Below are 19,810 nucleotides of genomic sequence, written 5' to 3' on the forward strand. Positions count from 1 at the left end.
AAATGGTTTGTTTTGTTTTTATAGCTTTTGGTGATTTGTTATTTAACATGGTGGTAACAAGATCAAAGCCGACTACTGAAATGAACCAGGAGTTTGCCCGGCCGTCGGCCCACACTATTCACATCGGAGGAAAACCGAAGAGCATATCGTTTTCGGGATGTGGTTTTCTCGGGCTCTATCACATCGGAGTTGCCAGCTGCCTCAAGCAGCATGCGCCAAAACTGGTCAAAAGCTTCGACCGAATCTACGGCTGTTCGGCTGGGTCGATCATGGGGGCTATGCTCCTAACCGACGTCTGTTTCGGCGACGTTTGCCACAGAACCATGAAGATAGTGAGAGAGATCCGATCCCGCTATTTGGGTGCCTTGAGTCCAAGCTTTAAGCTGAATGAGACCTTAATCCAGGACTTGCGCGCCGGTCTGCCCGACGACGCCCACACCCTGGCAACCGGCAAGTTATTCATATCTTTGACGCGAGTCTGCGACGGTCAGAACGTAATCGTTAGCGACTACAGCTCACGCGAAGAGCTCATCCAGGTGCTGATCTGCAGCTGCTTTGTTCCCATCTACTCGGGCTTATTTCCGCCAAAGTACAGAGGGGTGCGCTACGTCGACGGCGGTTTGTCTAATAACTTGCCAGCGGACGACGACACGATCACAGTTTCGCCGTGGTCCGGCAACAGCGACATCTGCCCGAGAAACGACACCTCCACCTCTCTGCTTGATCTCAGTTTTGTCAATACCAGCATTCAAATGAACGCCTCCAACCTCTCGCGCGTCTGCTCTATGTTCTTGCCGCAAGACCCGAAAGATCTCACCGAGTTCTGCTCGCAAGGATTCCGCGAAACCGTCCAGTACCTGTGCGACCACGGTCTTTTCGAGACCGTTCACCCACGAAGGCGCAACCTCACGTTTTCATCGCAGCTCAGCAGGCTGTCCGAGCGGAAGCGGATCACGAGGCGGCTGTCCGTCACCGCCAAAAAGCTCTCCAACTTGCTCGACGTGAGCGAAGAGCAAGAGCCTCACGACCGGCGCAACAGCGTTTCGTCGCAGTCCAGCGATTCGTCGTCTGGCGGTATCGATTTGTGCATTGGCGAAACAGACCTGAAAGAGCATCCACTTGACGAGTGCTTCGACGAAAATGACAACAGCTTCGAGGCAGAGAACCAGTTTGCCCATAACCGACATGAAGAATTTGACTGTTCACCCAAAGGCGAGAAGGCGTATACGGTGATACACGCCTATCCCGTTGACGATCATCACATGCTCAAGCTAGAGTTCCATCTGCCACCCATCATGCAAAACGCGCTGGAAAACGCGTTCGAACACGACGGTCTGGTATCTAGAATACCCCTTGCCAAGCTCCTTTATTCTTTCCGCAATTCGTTTGTGGTTCGAATCCCGATCGACAGGTCTTACCGGACAGCTTGCTTTATACTCGAAAAGGCCCAATCTATTCCAGCCGAGCTGCACTGGTTGTCGGATCATCTACGACGACTGGTCGAAAAATTGCAAGCGATCTTCTGCTGTTCTGGCCAAAACCTTGTTAACAAGTTACAAACGGCGAGCGGAAAGGCAAAACGTCGGGTTCAGTCGCTCGCTGATCAGATAAACTTGACAATTCACCTGTTGATCAAATCGATGGCGTCTAGCAGCCACTGGCTTGGGTCTTGGCTGCAGCCGCTGCTGAATTATCGAATCATCGCAAATACCTTGCCTTCTATAACACTTAATAATAGCAACGTAATATTTCAGGCAAGCTAGTTCAAATATTATCTGACCTTTTTTGCTTAATTTAGTTATTTAAAAAAAAAAACCTAATAGTTTTGGTAAACTTGAATGGTACTAAAGCAATTTTGCAATGTTTTTGTAACACTGTAGACTGTACTTCATAATTCCCTAAAATGCTACCTCTTTCAATTAGCCTATATTCCAAGGCAATTCCGCAGTCATAAATATTTAGTAAAATAAATCGATCAATTAATTTCCAAAAGTCTCATTTTTGTGTGACCGCCTTTCATACGTTTTTCCATGTCTTGTTGCTTTGCTGCGTTACTTTTGTAAAAACCGCTGGCACATTTTAGCCAAAACACTAGAGTATTGAACGAATTTTAGCTGGACCTGGATTCCTCCCCAGTCCTAACATTTGAAAAGGTATTGCTTCACTTGACCTAATTTTAATATCATACAGCTTTCCTCGATACATGAGTGTATGTTAGTGATTAATTGCTAATCTTTTAACTTTTGTAACAGTGTTATCGCTACCATAACTTCTCTCGGCGGCTGTGAGTTGTCATTTTTTATAATACCTCAGTCGATTCAATACTGTATACACAACATGTCCGAACGCCCAAAAGCGCATTTGACAGGGTGTTGACAAGCATCCCCGTCTAATAACTAGCAGCAAACTTATAATTAACATGTACAGTGCAAAACGAAATTTTGGATCGACTTTGATATTACACGGTTCGCTATTATATATTGATGTTTTTTATGTGTTTTATTTTTCAACGCGCTGGTGTTTCTTCAAGTTTAATGCAATAGTTTTCAAATACAATACAGTCCTTTAAGGCTGTACCCCAGGTGGGCTGTTGCCGTATGTTTTCTACGAGAAAGTCAAAGTACCGCGATTGCAACATTGCTGTTGTGTGACGCGCAACTGTTGCGAACACAGTTAGCCTAGATCTGACCCACTATCTAGGTTACGGTACGAAAGTGTTGGACTTTGTTGCGAGGGCGTGCATTGGGCTGATACATGACCCACGCCCTTACTATCATGATTCAACTGGCTTGGTTAATTTTTAACCGTTGTGACCTCGCAGTTCAAGTAACCTCTAATAGTACCGAGAAAATAAGTTGTTGTTCGCCATTTGGCGCAATGTCGTTTATCCGATTCCGAGAAAAAGGCATCGTATATTGTAACACAAAGCAAGCAAAATCACTTTAAAAGTTCATCATGCTTTTTTATTCGTCGTTGGCAGGGACTAATCCCGTGGAAGTGCCACGAAGAACAATATTTTTTGTTAAATTGAACTATTTAAAAGCATTTTATTTTCGTTTTGTGAGATGTGTGCCGGTTAAAAGAGAATGTTTTCGGCCTTTAGGCGAAAATTGAATATTGTATCGTAATAGTGAGAAACAACTATATCCAACTCTAACAACATAGACGCAATACTGTGAAGTCAATGTTTCTAATCTCTTTAGCAGCCCAATGCGTTATGTCTCCTTTCAAGGTATACGTTTTTGCAGTTTAAACTAAATAAATACATTTTTACCCGCTTCACGCGATTAGCTGAACTTCAACTCGCTCCTAATTATTAATTATTACGTTACGTAATAACGTACTTCGTGGCGTCATCTAAAACAAGTATGGCGCAACAAAAATCGTGTATTTGGCCACAGTAGTTGGTGTATTGTTTTTCAACCTTCATAACTTGTGCCGAAAAAAAATCAATCCGTGCAAATTCCGATGAAATATCATTTCTGGAGGCTGAAAAATCTATCGCTGTTTCTGCTTACTTTATTTTAAACCCAAACTTACTCATTTAATCTTTGGTTAAGCTTGCAAAACTTTCCACTAGTAAGGTGGAAACCTCCCCGTGTTCTTGTACCGTACATTATACCTGTGCGAAACTGCTTTTCGTGTTTTAGCAGTAGCGTAATTAAATCAATGTACCGTAATAAGATTGATATTCGCGGGATGCGTGTTGCGATATCAAACATTGCATCGCGATATGATAAACTGTGCGTAGAGCAACAGGCTCATTGCCATTTACTGTTTCAATATTTTGATTTTAAACAAATATGATTTTATATTACCATCTTTAATACTTAAAAAAATTATTCCTTAGGTCGCCGCGAGCGTTAATAAGTTTCCAAAGGAAGCAAACAACAAAAACGTTTAAAAACTACTGTCCTAAATTTACCCAAATATGTGTATATTTTGGTAAAGAAAACATGCAAAATATTTGTTGCGCTTTCTCCGATTAAAAACCAGTGTCGTAATGTGCTCCTTATCTTGCGCCGTAAAATTAGCTGCAAGAAAAATGGTTTGTTTTTCCACGGTTGATCAACAGTATCGGTTCAAAAGGCGAAATATTGTATATTGTGTGAACATAAATCTAGCCTAGATTCGATTTAAAAATATGAAATTTATTGCTAGCCTATGAAAGAAATCTAACTTGGTATTTACATTAGAATGTTGAAATGTTATATAACGAGTCACGTGACAACATTGAAAATGTAATGACATGTTGTGGGCGGCTTGCAAGAGCACAACCTTTGGACTACCCGTTATAGGCTCAGGTATTGCTATTGCGACATGGCAGGTATTGCTATTGCGATATAATAATGCAGCTATTGCGCAATATAATACGAGGAGTTGCAACGGTTATACTACCTTAGCGATGTTGGCATTTAAAATTACCAAAGTAAAACAGGATAGTTTGATTAGATGTTGATTTCTTATCAGGAGGATTTTGTTTCATGTTATAATTTTAATTTTTGTGTATAATGAATTTTCTGTGCTGTCTCACTCTGCTTAAAAAAAACACTGCAAAATAATACTTTTTTGTAGGCTCGCGTCAATAAATAAGTGTGACTTTTGTGCGAGCTAGAAGAAAACTATTGAAATAAGTAACTAGCTCACGATGAAGTATTGAAGTAAATGATAAATATTGTTTAAGCTAAATAATTCGGCTAAGGACGACCAGAGTGGCGGCGGTGTCCGCAACTGCCGAAAGTCTAAGACTCAACAAAGACAGTGGTTCATCATTTGTTTTTAGTCGACGCCCTTTTCCACGGACTCTCAACAACTTGTGCCCCCCTGCTCAGTTTCAGAAAAAAACTTCACAGATCGTGACAAGGAAAGTCTCCAAAGACATACTAAAAAACACCAATTTGAATTTTAGCTTAGTCTACTATAAATAAAATATTATATATACTCGTGACCACCGCAACACTGACCTGATGTTCCTCTACAAAGTCGTAATACTACTGTAAATTGTTAAATTGTGTGTATTTTAAAAAAAAATTGTGTTTAACTAACAATAATTTTATGTAGCGTATTTTGCTCCGGTAGATCAACTAACGGATTTTATCACGCCAAAAGCTTTTTAAGGGTTTAATCTATTACTAAAAGTTTCGTTAAATCCGCTTTATTTTGTTTGTGTTGCTAACTTATACACAATCATTTATTTAGCTCAGTGGTTCCTGGCCTTTTTTATCGCGCCCTTCTTTCGTCACTGGCCTGTGCCTTGCGCGCCCCTCAGATAAGAAATTAATATCATACCGAAAGCTATTAGGCATTTTTCAGGATGCAAAACAATAAGATAATATAAAAATACAAGCGTTAAATCTTAATAGCGCACACCGCACAAAATCTGAGATTTTGGGGTTTAAATTAGCCAAACTTCAATTAACGAGACATGGCGGATTGTGTACAGAAGAATAGCACATTGCTCGTGCTCGATACATTGCTTTTTATCAGGGAGTCGAACCGGACCCGAACCGAAACTTTATGGGCCGGCTTTGAAAACAAATTCAGTCGAACCGGAGCCGAACCGAAACCTTTAAATTGCTCCAACCCGAATCAAACCTGAACCGGAATCGTTAAGCGGCCCGACTCTCTGTTTTATCAAGCTGTTTTGACAGACAGGTTGTGCTGAGGGCCATTAACTACTCGGCGGACGGCTGCACAAAACACAACGTACAAATTTCGCGCCATACCCCAAAATTATGCGATTATATTTCACACAATACATTATAAAATAAATTCGCGTAAAGGGAAAAAAGTCTGAATACCTCGTCTCTAGCCTGCTGTCACATAAACAATATATAAGGGAAATACGTCGTGGAAGCAGGTTCTTAAATAGTTATACATGTTGGCAAAATATGTAATTTACAACATTTCGATACTCGAAAGCTATTAGACTAAATTTCCAGTAATAGCTTTGTGTATTATAGATATACTGAAAATACTTCTACAAAAACAAGTAAAAACAAAAATAAAAAATGAAAGATTCGCGCAAAGCGGAAAATTTTTGCAGTTGCAAATTGGGGTTATAGGACACGACCTGTTGCCCAACCCTAAGTGTTGTAAACAAGTTGTTTTGAAATGACTTAAGTCTAAGTCAAATCTTTTTAAATAAATAACAAGTGAAGTACTAGTCAAGTCATTTGTTTAAAAGAAGTCAAGTCAAGTTATTTTGCCCAAAATGCTTGAGTAAAGTCTAAGCAATTTAAAAAAGTTATTTAAGTGCAGTTATATTTAAGTCATTGCCTTAAATCATTACAACACTGCTAAACCCTCGTGTACAGCTTAGATTAATATTAACTGTACTAGATTGTTCTCACAAAGCATAGTTCAAAATCGTTTCCAATCATAAACCACACATTGTTTTACTTAACTGCACGTGTGTAACTTTGAGATAAAGTATAGGACAGCTTCAAACCAAAATTAACGCCAAGCGTCACATGAAACCATTAACATTGTTATGCGAAACGTAAAATGTTGGAGTGGAGCTCGCGCCGTACAATTTGCTGCAACCTCCATGTTTAAATTTGGTGACCAGAAAAATGTAGCTGTGTAGTTAATACCGCCCTCATATATACTTGCTTTACTATACTTTTATTAAATATGCCATGTCATCTAGATTGAAATTGTTTGCATTAAAAGATTTTCGACAATGAGCCACATCAGTTGATTTGGACTAGTGATTTATTTGCTTAAATCTTTTCCGTGGTTCGTGACTCACCATAAACGACTGACTTCCACATGACCCTAGTTGTTTGCGATTCGTGAGAAGTAGGCTAAGTACTTTTTGGTAAACACCGGGTCGCACGCCCACATACGGCCATACGCGTACTATGCAAACACAAACTTTGGTCGCAAACAAAATGTCATTTTTAGGTGGTATATTTTGGTAAAAACATTGGTCCTTGTTTTTTACGTTCATTTCCGTACAGGCATTAGTATTCGGCAATAGTATATTTTTTTGATCTATTTGAGGTAATAAAAAATAGTATGAAGTAACTTTTTTGCGGTGACTTAACCACGCAGTCTTATTTTCACTGGTATTGCGAAGTAAACATCTAATTTGTAGTATTTGTGCTAATATTTCCGCTCTAAACCCAGTAACATGCGAATCCTAGGACCCTTTGTCTATCATTGGCATCGGTGTAACATTTTGACAAATTACTATTCTTTCAAAAATGTCCTACAGCGCCTATTATATAAAACCTTGTGCTGTGTGTCACGCGCAACCTTCTTGTCTCATCTACGACTCAAAATACGTTACTACCTTTTTTGTTTCTTTCCTTACATCTTTCGATTAAAAAAAAATCAGGTTTCCTGTAACTATAGTACATTTGGGAAAAGTATGTATGGTAAAAACCAAAATAAGAAGAAGTCTGCTTGGTCGGAGATGAGTTCACTAAAATACCTACTTTTTCTGATTACGAGAGCCGATCACAGTATAATTATGTTTTATGAACTCAAAAACGTCGAAAGGGCTACGAATCAAGCACACTCAAAAGAAGATAAGACAGCGGAAGAATCAGTGCTGGCGAACAATAAAATATAATGCGCCAGGAACTGGTATGTATAAGAAACTAACAAATCAAGCAGGCGGCGCTAAAATCGCTTAAAGCGTATACAACGCAGCTTCTACTGCGCCATTTAAAGGTTGACAGTACCGTCAGTCGGATTCACGTCGTACATCACTACAGTCAAACATTGTGTGGTTAAAAGAATTACAGAACTGAACAGTTGAAAAATCCGAACAAGAACATTTGAAAAATCCGAACAAGTCCTGGTCCAATCATATGACCTGAGCAAATGCGGGGGAGTCAATTGCACGAGATCAAGTCAGTCGGAAGACTCCACTATGTAGTGTTTGGATAACTCATCGATCTCTTCGGGCGTCCACTTGGCCGCCTCCGGGTGCCTTTCAGGGCCCGTTTTAAGGATGTTGAAAAGCCTTCGGGGGTCGCGCGGGTCGTCGCTGCTCAGAAACATGGCGGCCATCTCGAAGCGCTTCGCCTTAGTGAGCTTGAACACTAGTTCGTAAGCGCGCACCATGTCGGCGGCACACGAGCCGTCCTTGACGTAGCGGAGCGCGACCTGCACGAAAACGCGAATCATGTGGTCGTCGATCTTGTTGCTCACTAGCCCCACAATGTCGTCGGTGTTGGGCACGCGGTCGAGGATGTTCTGGTAGGCCGCAAAATTGCTCTTCGGATGCACCGCGTTCCAGTAGTAGCCGAACTCGTAGGGCGACTCGATCGGCAAGCGGTCTTCATCAGTCAGTACCACGTGCGGGAACGAGGTGGATGTGGGGCGAGACGTCGATTTTTTGGGAGGTGGCCGCTTTGGGATTTTTTCTTCTTCGTCGCTGGACTCGTCGATGTCGATCCTCTTCTTGGGCCGCTCGACGCTTTTGTCGATCAGTTTGTCCTCGTACCTTTTCAACTTGTCCACCTGCGCTTTAACATTGTTGTACATCTCGCGGGCTTGCCTGTTTTTCGGGTCCACCTTTATGAAACGCGTGAGGTCGACCAGAGCAGTCTCCAAGAGGAGCATATTGATACGCGACTGCGCCCGCCGAAAGAGAGCCTTGGGATTGTTGGGATCGAGTTTAAGCGCATCCGTGCAGTCGTTTTCGCATGCGAGCTCGTTGTTCAACTTGAGGTAGCAAAGCGCCCGGTTGGTGTAGCAAGCCACTTGGGTCGGATCGATTTTTATGCATTGGGTGTACACTTCCACAGCCTCCTCGTACTTGCCTTCCTTCACAAAGTCGTTCCCTTTCTGCTTCTGTTTGTCGTAAAGCGCCAGGCGCAACTTCTTTTTCTTCTCGGCTTCTTTCTTTTCCTTGGCCGTGAGCGGCTGAGCCTTCCTACCTTCGTTCTTGGCTCTAGGCTTTGGTTTGGTTTGCTTCGCAGTTGGTTGGTTTTGTTTTGGATTTTTAACCGGGGTGCTTTTAACCTCTACCGTTTTAGGGGTGTTTATTGGCTGAGGCGGTGTCGCAATAGGTTTGCTATCAACAGGAACGGGTCGGGATGGTTGTGAGGGCGCCATGTGGCGAGAGCTTACCTGGGGAATTTCCGGGAGCAGTGTCAACCATTTAGGGCCGTGCTGATCACGCAAGTGCTTGGCGACCCGGTTCGCCCCTTCCTGCGCCTGATTCGCGTTATAGTCGACCGTCTGAGCGGTCTTGTAGTCGACGTAGGCATGCTTGTAGCGTTCCTTGTGCTCATAGGCTTGGCCCCTTCGCATCAAGGCTTTCACGTCGAACGGTTTGAGACTGAGAACTCTAGTACAATCTTCGATGCAAGAGTTGTCTTCGCCGATTTTTAATTTGCAAGCAGCTCGGTTGTTGTACAACTGCGCCAACGCGTGGCCGAATTCGTCAGCATTGTCTACTTTGCGAATAGCGAGCGAATACTTCTCAGCGGCTTCCCCATACTGGCCTTTGCGAAAAAGGGCGTTTGCTTCCTGCTTAATTTTGTCGGCTCGTGCAGGCAAAGGCTTTTGCACTACCTCAGGGACTTCCGGCTCAGTTGGTTTAGAAGATTCTTCATCCTTTGCGGGTAATTCATCTGCCTTTGGATCTGCTTCTTTTGCCTTGGGGGCTGCTTCTGTTTCGGAAGGTATTAATGTTGGGTCTATAGACTTGGTAACTTCTTCTTTGGGTTCATGAGCCTTCACTGTTGGTTCTGGTGCACTTTGATTTTCAGACGTACCGGAGCTTGTATTATCTTCGTTTAATTCCGCTGTTTCGGCCTGGTTAGTGGCTGGAACTTCCACCGCTTTCGGCTGTTCAGCTTGAGCACTTATTCCCTGGTTAATACTTTTGCGTGTATCTTCTGCTTCATCGTCCGACTCGACTTCGTCGATTACTATTTTTCTTCCTCCTTTCTGGGACTTTTTATTTTCGATTGGGGCGGAGCTGGCGATTTCGTCGAGCAGCTTTTTAGCTTGAACATGCTTTGGTTCCTGCGCAAAGAGTTGAGTTGAACAATGAATTTAACAACGATTAGGGCGAATTGACCTAAATTTATTTTGCGCGAATCCTATATTTTGGATATTTATGAGCGCACGCAAAAGGCGCGAGTTATGTTCTGGGCAAGGATTTGTCACAAGTAGCGAAAGCCACACCCTACACCAGGGATGTCCAACCTTTTATCAGAATGGGCCGCATTGCCACTTTAAAAACTTCGATTGGCCGCAAAACCTCTCAAATTAAAGGGGTGCCGTCATAATTCACGTCATATCGTGACGTCATAAAACAACTTAACTTATAAACACCCGCTCCTCTAGAGTAAACTCGTGCGCAAATATGCAAGTTATCTCGACCTTATTATATTTTTTTATTATGACGAAGCGCGAAAAATTGAGTTTACATGTTTGGGCTGATAACATTTAGAAAAACACCCATCTTGCTTAGCAATGATGGGTGCGCAAAGTGTTTGATGGATGTTGAAATGCAACATTAGACTCGATTATAGTCTCAGAAAAAATACAAGATTAGGCCTATATCAAATACTACGCGTTCTATACGTTTTGATGATAGTGGAACAATTTTTTTTAATAAAGGCTACTGAAAGTGAGAATAAGTGGTGGGCCGCACGTAAATATCAGGAGGGACGCAATGCGGCCCGCGGGTTGGACATCCCTGCCCTACAGGGCCAGATCTTTTTCCGTTTATAAGACACAGTCTGAAATATTCCATTTTAAACGACACAGCCTAAAACATATTTCCAAGAAGTCGGGTAGATTTTTAATCGCTATAAGCGTGTGCATAAGGCGAGTAACTATTCTGGCTAAGAAAAGTCGGGCAGATAACAATTAATAAACCAACCTTGGCGAGCACGAACTCGAGGTCAGCTTTTGCGCGGTCGAGCTTGCCGAGTTCCTTTGCCGCGGTGGCGCGCCGAAGCTTGGCCTTGATGTTTCCTGGCTCAATGGCAAGCACCTGGTCGCAATCCTTCTCTGCCTCGTGCCATTCGCGAAGCCTGATGTAGGCCAGCGCACGGTTGTTGATGGTGGCGGTGGCCTCAAGCAAGCTGATGCTGCGCGAGTAGTAGGCCAGTGCTTCCTCAAAGTCACCTTTAGTGGTAAAGGAATGGCGCCGTATTAGTCGCTTGTTAGTTAGGTGTTTCTTGCGCAATGCAGAGGTTTCATTTGGTGTAAGTTGTGCTACACTGGGTGCCACAGGGTTACGATTATTGGGATTGGGAGCTTCAGGCAAGTGCTCCAGGACAAAATTGGTTGTTGTCAGACCTCCTGGACTAATTAATTGATATACGATAAATTAGGTTAAACGTAGACCAATAAAAAAAATAGCTAAACAAGCACATTATATCAGTTTACTGATCATATCTGCCGATTTACAAATATTGGGCCAACATTTTAGGCAAGTGTTATTTTCTCCTGAGAAGTATTAATTAAAAGACACTCGCCCAACTGGCTAGTACAAATGGTAATTCAAAAAAAAAACCTGGTAGCAACAAGGGTTAAAGTAATCCCACATAAAACATCGACCTGATTTAAAAGCCTCATTTCCCTTTTCCTTTTCCTGCGAGGACTTTATACTCTTTTCTTCTTCTGTGAGATTGCTTACGTCTACTGTGTGCGGAATGTTAATCTAAAAAGATTAGATTAAAACAACTGTTAAACTATTTAGGAATGTTTTGGTAACTATCAGTGTTGTAAACAAGTGAGTATGAAATGACTTTGAGTACCAGTCAGGTCGTTTGTAACATAACTTAAGTTCGAGTCAAGTGATTTGCAAAATAACTTAAGTCCAAGTCAAGTCAGGTCATAATTTAAATAAGTCAATTCAAAGTCAAGTCCTTGTCATACAAAGTTAAATATTAAACTATTAAAATTGGTAAACTTGTCTGATAATGAGCAATAACTTAACTAAAAAACAACAAAAACGCAACATTTAGCAAGCAAATTGTTTTATGTGCAAAAAAATAAAATAAATTAATTTAATTAAAAAATGCCCAATGAAAACATTTCATTTCAACTCAAGTTATTTGTTCAAAAGACTTAAGTCAAGGCAGGACATTTGCGCAAAATACTTAAGTCAAGTTGTATTGCCCAAACGACTCAAGTCAACTCATTTAAAAATGGTGACTTAATTGCACTTAAGTCAAGTCAATGACTTAAGTCATTACAACATTAATCATATAGATTCCTATCAACCAGGATATTCAAAATGCATTTATCTTGAAGAGTTCCTGTGCTGTACCTTGGTTGTGTTGGTTGGTGGAACTGGACTTTGCTCTTGGTCAACTTTTTCGCATTCTTGATCAGCATCAAACTTTTCCCAAGCTTTAAAGTCGTGACCAGGAATCCTTTTTGCCTTTGATTTGGGTTTGACTACTTCTTTTTTTGAACCTTTTTATTTGAATTTGAAAGGAATCATAACTTTCCTATAAGGATGGCCACTGTCCAGCTTGCCTTTTTAAGCTACTTTAAGGGGCCAAAACAGTTTCTCAATTTCTCCTATAGTGCATATAATAAACATATAAAGGCAAAATAAATTAAAATTTTATTTTTTTGTGCATAAAGGCATCTGCAATGTACATGTTGGAAAACAACTTATTATGGTTGTACACTCATTAATTAGGATAATAAGCTTATATAAATAAATATTTAGTTTTCTGTAATACGGATAATTTTACTTAATATGCACCTCCATAAGTTTCAGCACTAAACCACCATTTTTGTAAAAAGCCTGACATATTTTGCTTAAGCTTTAATAGTTAGCAATATTTCCAGTGTTTGTTCCTCCTTACCTTTTATGTGAGTGGCGCTTCTAACTGGTGGGATATCTTGCCCATTCTTCTGAAATTGAGTTGCTTCTTTGTCTGCATCTTTCATTTTACTAGACCAGTCTTTCATGCCAGATGAAATGTTACTTTGATCTTCTTCAGTTAAGTCCCTGTAAATGGAAGGTATTAAAATAAGAAATTACAACTCTTGACATAAATTTAATAAAATTTGCTTTGTGCAAAGGCAATCTTTAAAATAAAACTAACTTAATGTGACAACAATGTAATCAAAAAGGATAACTAGTTTAACATATATTAACAACATTATTTAGATGAGAAACATGGTGACTAAAAATGGATTAAATTGTCCAAACTTAGTTCTCGTAACATGCACATCTAATGGACCTGTAACATTTAGTTTGCCAAGTAAAAATGTAAATAAATAAAAAAGCTAAAGATTTAATAAACTTTTTACACTACTTATTATTATTTTTCTTTTCAAGTTAATAATTTGAAAGTTTATAATGTTTGCGAACTAATTGTATGTGGTGTTGTTGATTGTTTTTTGGGGGTTCATAATTTTGTTGCCATTGCTACAAACACAATGCTTTCATAGCATAACTAACTTTAATAAAAATACAATACATATACCTTGGTCTTAACACAGGCTTTTCTTTTCGTAGAGCTTTACTTTTAGGATTAAGGCCCATAATTTTGTCTTCGCAATGCTGAATTAGATGAGGGTAGTACCCATGATTTCCAGATCTCAAATTGCGCAAAATTTTCTCCAGCAACTAAAGTGTTTAAAAAATGCTGTTAAATAGTATATTAACATAATAAGTTGCATAGCAACTGTTCAACAAAGTTTGAAACACACGGTATACCAAATTACATTAACGAAACATGTGAAATAAATTATTGTTATACCTTAATATCGTTAGTTTTGTCAATGAACTTGTAATCCATCATATCAAGGGTCACTTCGGTGGAAGAATCTCCCCCGCCGTTTAGCATGCTTGCCGTTTGAGAAGCAGACATGTTCCACTTTATTATTTTATACACTCACTGTCCTACTTTTATACCCTCGTGGGGCTTTAAATGGCAAATTGGCTGATTATAAACAGATAAACAAAAAACGTCACACACACAAGTTCATGACCACTGCATATAAAAAATTGGTTTAAGAAAAATTCTACTTACGTTCTCGAAAGTTTGCTTCCCGTTTTTGTATTTGTTCGTTACGCACATTCTGCGATACGCGACAACGCCGTTTCAAACGTTGCGCAATGTTTGTTTTTTTATTATCAGAAAATTACAAATCAGTGTAAACTTATATTTTTTTATTTTGTGAAGTGACGGACAAAAAACTTTACTTTATCTTATAAAAATTAAGATTAAACGTCTAAATAACATTTGTTCTGCGCGACACCAAAGTAAATGTGTCGCGTCCGTTTCAAATAAAATGCTGATGCTTAATAACTCAGCATATTTAAGCAGCCAGTTTCTTCAATACTATGTTTGTGATCAAATGCCTATTCAAGGTTGAGACTTAAACATTTTAATATGCAACAGCTAACAACAGAACAAGCAAACAAATTAACAGCATTAATATGGGGCGGTACTGTGCCGGAAGCAATATATAAAAGATGGGCTCAAGGTGAGTTGTTGTTTTTGTTTGCTACAAATATTTGCGAAATTGCAACACCTTTTTGAAACTTTTGTGTAATCTTACATGCACTATTTAGGGTTTGAATGGAGTATAGATGAAAAATGTGCCCTGGTCCAATGGTTTGGTGGACCATGTGCTGTAATTGCACCCGTTCAAGGGTATTTTTTGCAAAAAGTTTTGTTTCTTAATCGCAATTCTGATGAGCACCTACCCCAAGTTAAGACAGACTTAGATACCGAAAATATATCAGGTAAAAACTGATTTTATTAAATTTATAAATGTAGAAAATATAAATTCCTTGATTTTTTTTTGTTAAATAGATTTTCTGTAATGTTTAAATTTGTTAAACAAAATGCACACTTTAACCGAAATTTTGCGATTGTTTTAATTAGAATATAAGTTAGAACCTGGGATTTTCCAACATAAACCACAAAAACAATATTATTATGTCCTGCTTTGCCATACTTAAAAGAACAGGTCTGCATAAATCTGTTTTGTCAAAGTTTTAGTGTAAATTTTTTATTTGATGCCAGTCGAATGAGTTGGACCATGTACTTCACAAAATAAACTTTGTGTGTTTTTACTGAAAGGACATCTGCATCCTGCAATTGTGATTTTTGAATTTTAAAATCCTTCGAACATGTTTTACTGCTTTTATCTAATCTGTATTTTTTTCCAATAGATGTTGAACGAGACAAAATCTTTGTTGACACTTTGGTTCACATTTTTAAAATGTTAGGCTGCTGCTCTTGGACACTGTGTACTTCCACCGATCAAGGTAATTAATTTTACTTACAACGAAAGCAAACCTGCTTATATACTTTGGCATTTTAAATTCACATTTTTTAGAAACTTCAACACCCTCCCCTATGCAAGAGGCAGGCTCTAGAAAAAGTAACAGCAAAATTCATGATATGTTACTGCCAGAATTTCATACAACTCTTAGGTAACTGATTTCAATTCATTGTCATTCAAGTTTAAAGTTACAAACCTGTAATATGTTAACATGTTTCTCTTCAGATTACACAAAGCTAACTGTGAGACAGATCTGCATTCAAATCTTTTAAACAACCTTGATTCCTTCAAGGCGCCCTTTGGCGTTTTGAGATTTCTTTACTCCATCCTATTGTCAAAGGTGACATTTCATGTGTGATTAGTATGATATGTTAAAGTAGTTGATGGCTGTTTTAAATCTAGGGCATTGATAATGTCATTAATGAGATGGACAATTCTGATGTTTCTTTGATCGATCAAATCCATGGCCATGGCAGGTATAAATTAAAAAATGTTTATTATTTTGTATTTTATACACATTGCTTTTTTTAACTGAAGTATCTTTTTTAAACCTTTGTAGCCAAAATCTTGTCAATTTACTCATTTGCGGTCAAGCGGTTTCCAATGTTTTTGACAATAGTCGTGATGTGGGTGGTTTAGGTAAGCGACTTTAAATACTGTTTTACATTGTTGGTTTTCTTTGCTATGTTTTGTTGAATATTGGTATTTTTATTTAAGCTATGTTGCTGTTTTGATAATTGTAGTTATTGATATACTTCTAGCTTCCATTTACAGTCCCAAGGAAAATTGTTTCCATAAAATGTTACTCTGTTTTTATCAAGTCAAATATTATGTACTTGAAACGCATTGACTAACATGTTGCATGTATTTATGTTTATATCACAATAATATATAAAATTAACTGTATGTTTACTTGACTTCCTGCACCAATTTCAATGCTGTGTGTTAGCATTATAAGAAAAGTTTTTTGTTAGATTTATCCACTTATTTTGGAGTATAAAAGTATATTAAGTTTTAAACTACCATAATTTAAATATAAATTACCACCTTGGCAAATCCATTGTAATTCTTGACATGGAATATTGATTTCCCTTTATTTTTTATTACCTCTTCTAGTTCACACCTAATTTATAAGCAATTAAAGTAATCTTAGTAAGGGAACAGGTTATTTGGGAGTTCCTGACTAACAAGGGATAAAACGGAACTCAACCTGCTGCCAAACTCAAATATAATACATTTGCACTTTTTTCAAAACCACAATAAAAATCAGTCCACTGTAGATTTGGATGCCAACTGGTCTCTTACATATTGAACCTATTATTTTGAAATAAATGAGATTTCTTAACTAAAATAAAAGCCTTATTTGGCCATTATCTTTGCAAACTTTTCCTGGTTGGTAACCCCAACATGAACACCACTCATTACTACTCTTAATAAACACTTTAATGAAATCCAACTAGTTTTAAACGCTAAACGGTCAAACTTGTTTGAATGTGCTAAACGCACCTTTAAAAACTGATACTTTGTTGACACAGCACTGCGGGGAATTCCCCATCAGTGTAACATCGGATTCCTCACTTTGCTGGAAAGGCTGCGCTACTGCACAGTGGGCGCCTTCCTCAAGCGGCCCAAGTACCCTATATGGCTGGTGGGCAGCGAGACCCATCTGTCTCTCTTCTTTTCACGCGAATGCTCCCTGGTAGCCCCTGATTCTGTGCTGGATCGCGCCCATAAGGTCTTCGACAAGTACGACCCTGAAGGTAGGTTACGACGCTACAAAGCGGCGCATTCGTTAAGTCTGGAATTTTCCTAAATGCTCATATCGGCCTTACACCAAAAACGCTATAACGTTCTTCATTGAGCCATGCTTTGTCAGGATAATTGATTAGGCAAACACAGAAACTATACGGCCTTTAGCTTTTATAAAGGTAATCGCTTATGCAGAGAGTAAGTGTAACGGTCGTACAGCGTCTTATCGTTTTAATATCGATTTGCGTTCGTATGTATGCCAGTTATAATTTGCGTAATCAATTACTCTAGAAAAGCTGGTTGTCATACATGTCCTCCTTCAAATTGGTAATCAGCCGTTTTTTAATTCGTTTGTTAACACTGTGGTGCGTTTTTAAACTGTTAAAAATTATTTCTGGCGCCAATCTTGTTATGCCTACACAGCTAATTTTGCTACGATATACGTATTTTACGAGGTTATTCACTTGAGATGCGGAGACCTTATTTATTTATTTTTAACTCGTTTATATATATATAAAAAATACTATTTTCAACTCTGCCTGAACTAAAAAGTATCGTGCAATTCAACCTATTTCTTTCGATTAGACAATGGTTTTATTGCGGCCGCTCTGCTCGAGGATTTGCTGCGTGAACTTGATCTCGTCAGCGAACCAGAATAGTAGGTATTTCCATGAGAGTTTCGTCCAACAAACAGGAGACTGTATGCTTTAATAATCGGTTTTAAATTTGTTTCGGAAACTTTTTTTCAGGAAACAGGCTGAAAACTATATGGCTTAAAGGCGATACTAATTTAGTTGTTACACTTTTTATAGTAAAGTTGGGTATTGTTAGTTATCTTTAAAATTAGGCACAACCTGTTAACAACTGCATCAAAGCGTTTTTCTAGAACCCTAAAAAGGGAGGTTGATAATACAACAAACATATATGCAACTAAATTTTTCGTGTGTCACGCCCTTTTACATTTTTGTAAAAAGTACCAAAATTTGCACTTAATTTCCATTGATAGTTTCCCTAAAATCATATGTGTAAAACTTTTTTATTAACGAAAATATTAAATTTGTTGTTCCAGTGTTCAGATAATGTGCGAAAACCTGGACCCCGAAGGACTCGGCGTAATTGTGCGGTCAAAGTTTTTCGAGGAGTTTTTTTCAAGCGAGGTATGAGATTTGCTGTAAGCTAAGTTGCCGAGAACCAATTTCAAACGCATTATTTTCGTTTCAACAGAACAAAAAGACTTTGCCCGATCGGTTTGAGATTTATCATTACAACGGTTTGGCGCAGTCTTCAACGGACGGAAAGGTTTGTATTTTTACGCCTCGATTCCCCTATTGTATGATTCCACATACTTGTTTTCTGCCACAAAACAATTACCCAAACATTAGGATGTATCTTTATAGAATCCAAAACCATCGGCGGCAGGTTTTAGCCAGTCGATCACTGATCCGCTGACGCGTATATTAACAAGTAAAACTCATAGTTAAAAACATGAGTAAATTTGAAACGTCTGATCCTGCTTTTACTAATGTTTTTGACCATGAGTTTTACCCAAATTATAAAGTTGGGTAAATAGGCTTCGAGCTCAAGATCACTGTACTTAATCGTCCTAAAAAGAGGGGCTTTGCCGAATATTTCCAATTGACTGATTTTTATTGTAATGGGATTTTAGACAAGGGTCAAATGACGTGATCAACCGTTGGTTATTTGGCTAAAAGCGTTTTGTCGGAAAATTTGCGGCTCTTCAGTTATTTGTTTCTAGGTTCGCTTTCGCAAGGGCACCGCTCGCCATATCGACTGGCAGGAGTGCAGCGGTAAGGCGGCCGACTCAGCGCTTGAGAGCTGTCTGCAACTGCGCTGGCCCGGTATTTGGATCACATGGCAGGACAAGCAGGCACCTTCGCTCAACTGAGCGAGCTCCTAAGGCGCTGTTCCTCTCTATGAACCGTGCAATGCATTACTGTGTCTGCATATAACAGTGGGTCTTGTTTAATGTTGTCGCATGTTCCTTCATTACGGCTTGTTGCGTCAATCACTGCTACCCATTTCTTCCTGTTAACAGTGAGACACTAACTGAAAGTGATATCCAAGCGTTTGTTTAACTAAACTGTCTGTGTGATGTTCTTATTTTTTTAATACAGAGTGGTCAGTATCAACATTTACTATTTATTGAACTAGTTTGTCCAATTACAAAGAGCAAACCACTGAATGTTACAACAATCAATATAGGCGCTCATGTTTATGGTAAAGTGTTGCCTATACTGTAATACAAAAGTATAATAATTGATAAAAAATATTGTAGTATTAATAAATTTATACATTACTGTAATATGCAGAATCCAAAATTCTTAATGGCCACGAAACTTGCCAGTTGTACTTTGGTTAAGTAAGTATAAATAGTTGTAAATTATTTTTCCTTGTCGTAAGATCTTAACTTTACAAGTTGGGTAAACAAAGCCGATATTATTTCCTTACTAGCCTACGTAGACTGGAAAGTCAGCGGTTATCATTGTGACTTATGCGCCGGTACTGCTTCTTTCGTCAGTGGACGGTTTGGTAAAGAATTAGGTAAAGCATGAAATAAAAAAATATTGCTATTGGATGCCAATATGTGACTGGTTAGGCAATTGCCGACCGAAACTGATCACTGTTTGTGAGCGTTTATATTTAGGCCGAAATAAACCTAAACGGTTTATGTAATTAGTTTCAACTATATGCTTTAAATATTTGATTACTATGTTTCTTGTTCAGTCTGTTATTTGCCGAATTGCTGTCACGTACCTATAATGATTTTGATGCATGCAACTTAAGTTCATTGCCG

General features: G+C 39.0%; 3 protein-coding genes across 3 annotated transcripts; 2 read left to right on the forward strand and 1 right to left on the reverse strand.

Moving 5' to 3' along the window:
- LOC146160712 (uncharacterized) lies at window positions 1-2,095 on the forward strand. Its single transcript, XM_083384129.1, has one exon. The coding sequence runs from the start codon at window positions 3-5 to the stop codon at window positions 1,761-1,763; it is 1,761 nt and encodes a 586-aa protein (XP_083240255.1). The 5' UTR covers window positions 1-2; the 3' UTR covers window positions 1,764-2,095.
- Window positions 2,096-7,476: 5,381 nt separating this feature from the next.
- Window positions 7,477-13,887, reverse strand: LOC146160713 (sperm-associated antigen 1-like). The gene is made up of 7 exons (XM_083384004.1): window positions 13,710-13,887; window positions 13,434-13,576; window positions 12,807-12,952; window positions 12,257-12,405; window positions 11,542-11,644; window positions 10,859-11,106; window positions 7,477-9,993 (listed from the first exon to the last, which is right to left on the reverse strand). Exons 1-7 carry the CDS (start codon window positions 13,818-13,820, stop codon window positions 7,867-7,869), a joined length of 3,027 nt encoding a protein of 1,008 aa, XP_083240130.1. The 5' UTR covers window positions 13,821-13,887; the 3' UTR covers window positions 7,477-7,866.
- A 401-nt stretch (window positions 13,888-14,288) lies between these two features.
- LOC146160714 (ubiquitin carboxyl-terminal hydrolase MINDY-3-like) lies at window positions 14,289-19,810 on the forward strand. The gene is made up of 12 exons (XM_083384283.1): window positions 14,289-14,439; window positions 14,528-14,701; window positions 15,134-15,229; window positions 15,301-15,397; window positions 15,472-15,586; window positions 15,649-15,722; window positions 15,806-15,885; window positions 16,782-17,006; window positions 17,581-17,653; window positions 18,065-18,152; window positions 18,220-18,294; window positions 18,752-19,810. Exons 1-12 carry the CDS (start codon window positions 14,346-14,348, stop codon window positions 18,899-18,901), a joined length of 1,341 nt encoding a protein of 446 aa, XP_083240409.1. The 5' UTR covers window positions 14,289-14,345; the 3' UTR covers window positions 18,902-19,810.

The sequence above is a fragment of the Ascidiella aspersa genome, chromosome 3 (assembly GCF_963924565.1).
Source record: "Ascidiella aspersa chromosome 3, kaAscAspe10.2, whole genome shotgun sequence".
Taxonomy (NCBI): Eukaryota; Metazoa; Chordata; class Ascidiacea; order Phlebobranchia; family Ascidiidae; genus Ascidiella; species Ascidiella aspersa.

Excerpts from the sequence above, each read along its gene's own strand:
- LOC146160712 (XM_083384129.1), top strand. The coding sequence starts at position 3 with ATGGTTTGTTTTGTTTTTATAGCTTTTGGTGATTTGTTATTTAACATG.
- LOC146160713 (XM_083384004.1), bottom strand. The coding sequence starts at position 13,820 with ATGTCTGCTTCTCAAACGGCAAGCATGCTAAACGGCGGGGGAGATTCT. Across the intron at positions 12,406-12,806 it reads AAGCGCCACTCACATAAAAG|GTTCAAAAAAAGAAGTAGTC; the intron begins GTAAGGAGGAAC and ends TCAAATAAAAAG. Across the intron at positions 11,107-11,541 it reads AAATGAGGCTTTTAAATCAG|GTGACTTTGAGGAAGCACTG; the intron begins GTCGATGTTTTA and ends TTACCACTAAAG.
- LOC146160714 (XM_083384283.1), top strand. The coding sequence starts at position 14,346 with ATGCAACAGCTAACAACAGAACAAGCAAACAAATTAACAGCATTAATA. Across the intron at positions 15,398-15,471 it reads GAATTTCATACAACTCTTAG|ATTACACAAAGCTAACTGTG; the intron begins GTAACTGATTTC and ends GTTTCTCTTCAG. Across the intron at positions 18,295-18,751 it reads AGTCTTCAACGGACGGAAAG|GTTCGCTTTCGCAAGGGCAC; the intron begins GTTTGTATTTTT and ends ATTTGTTTCTAG.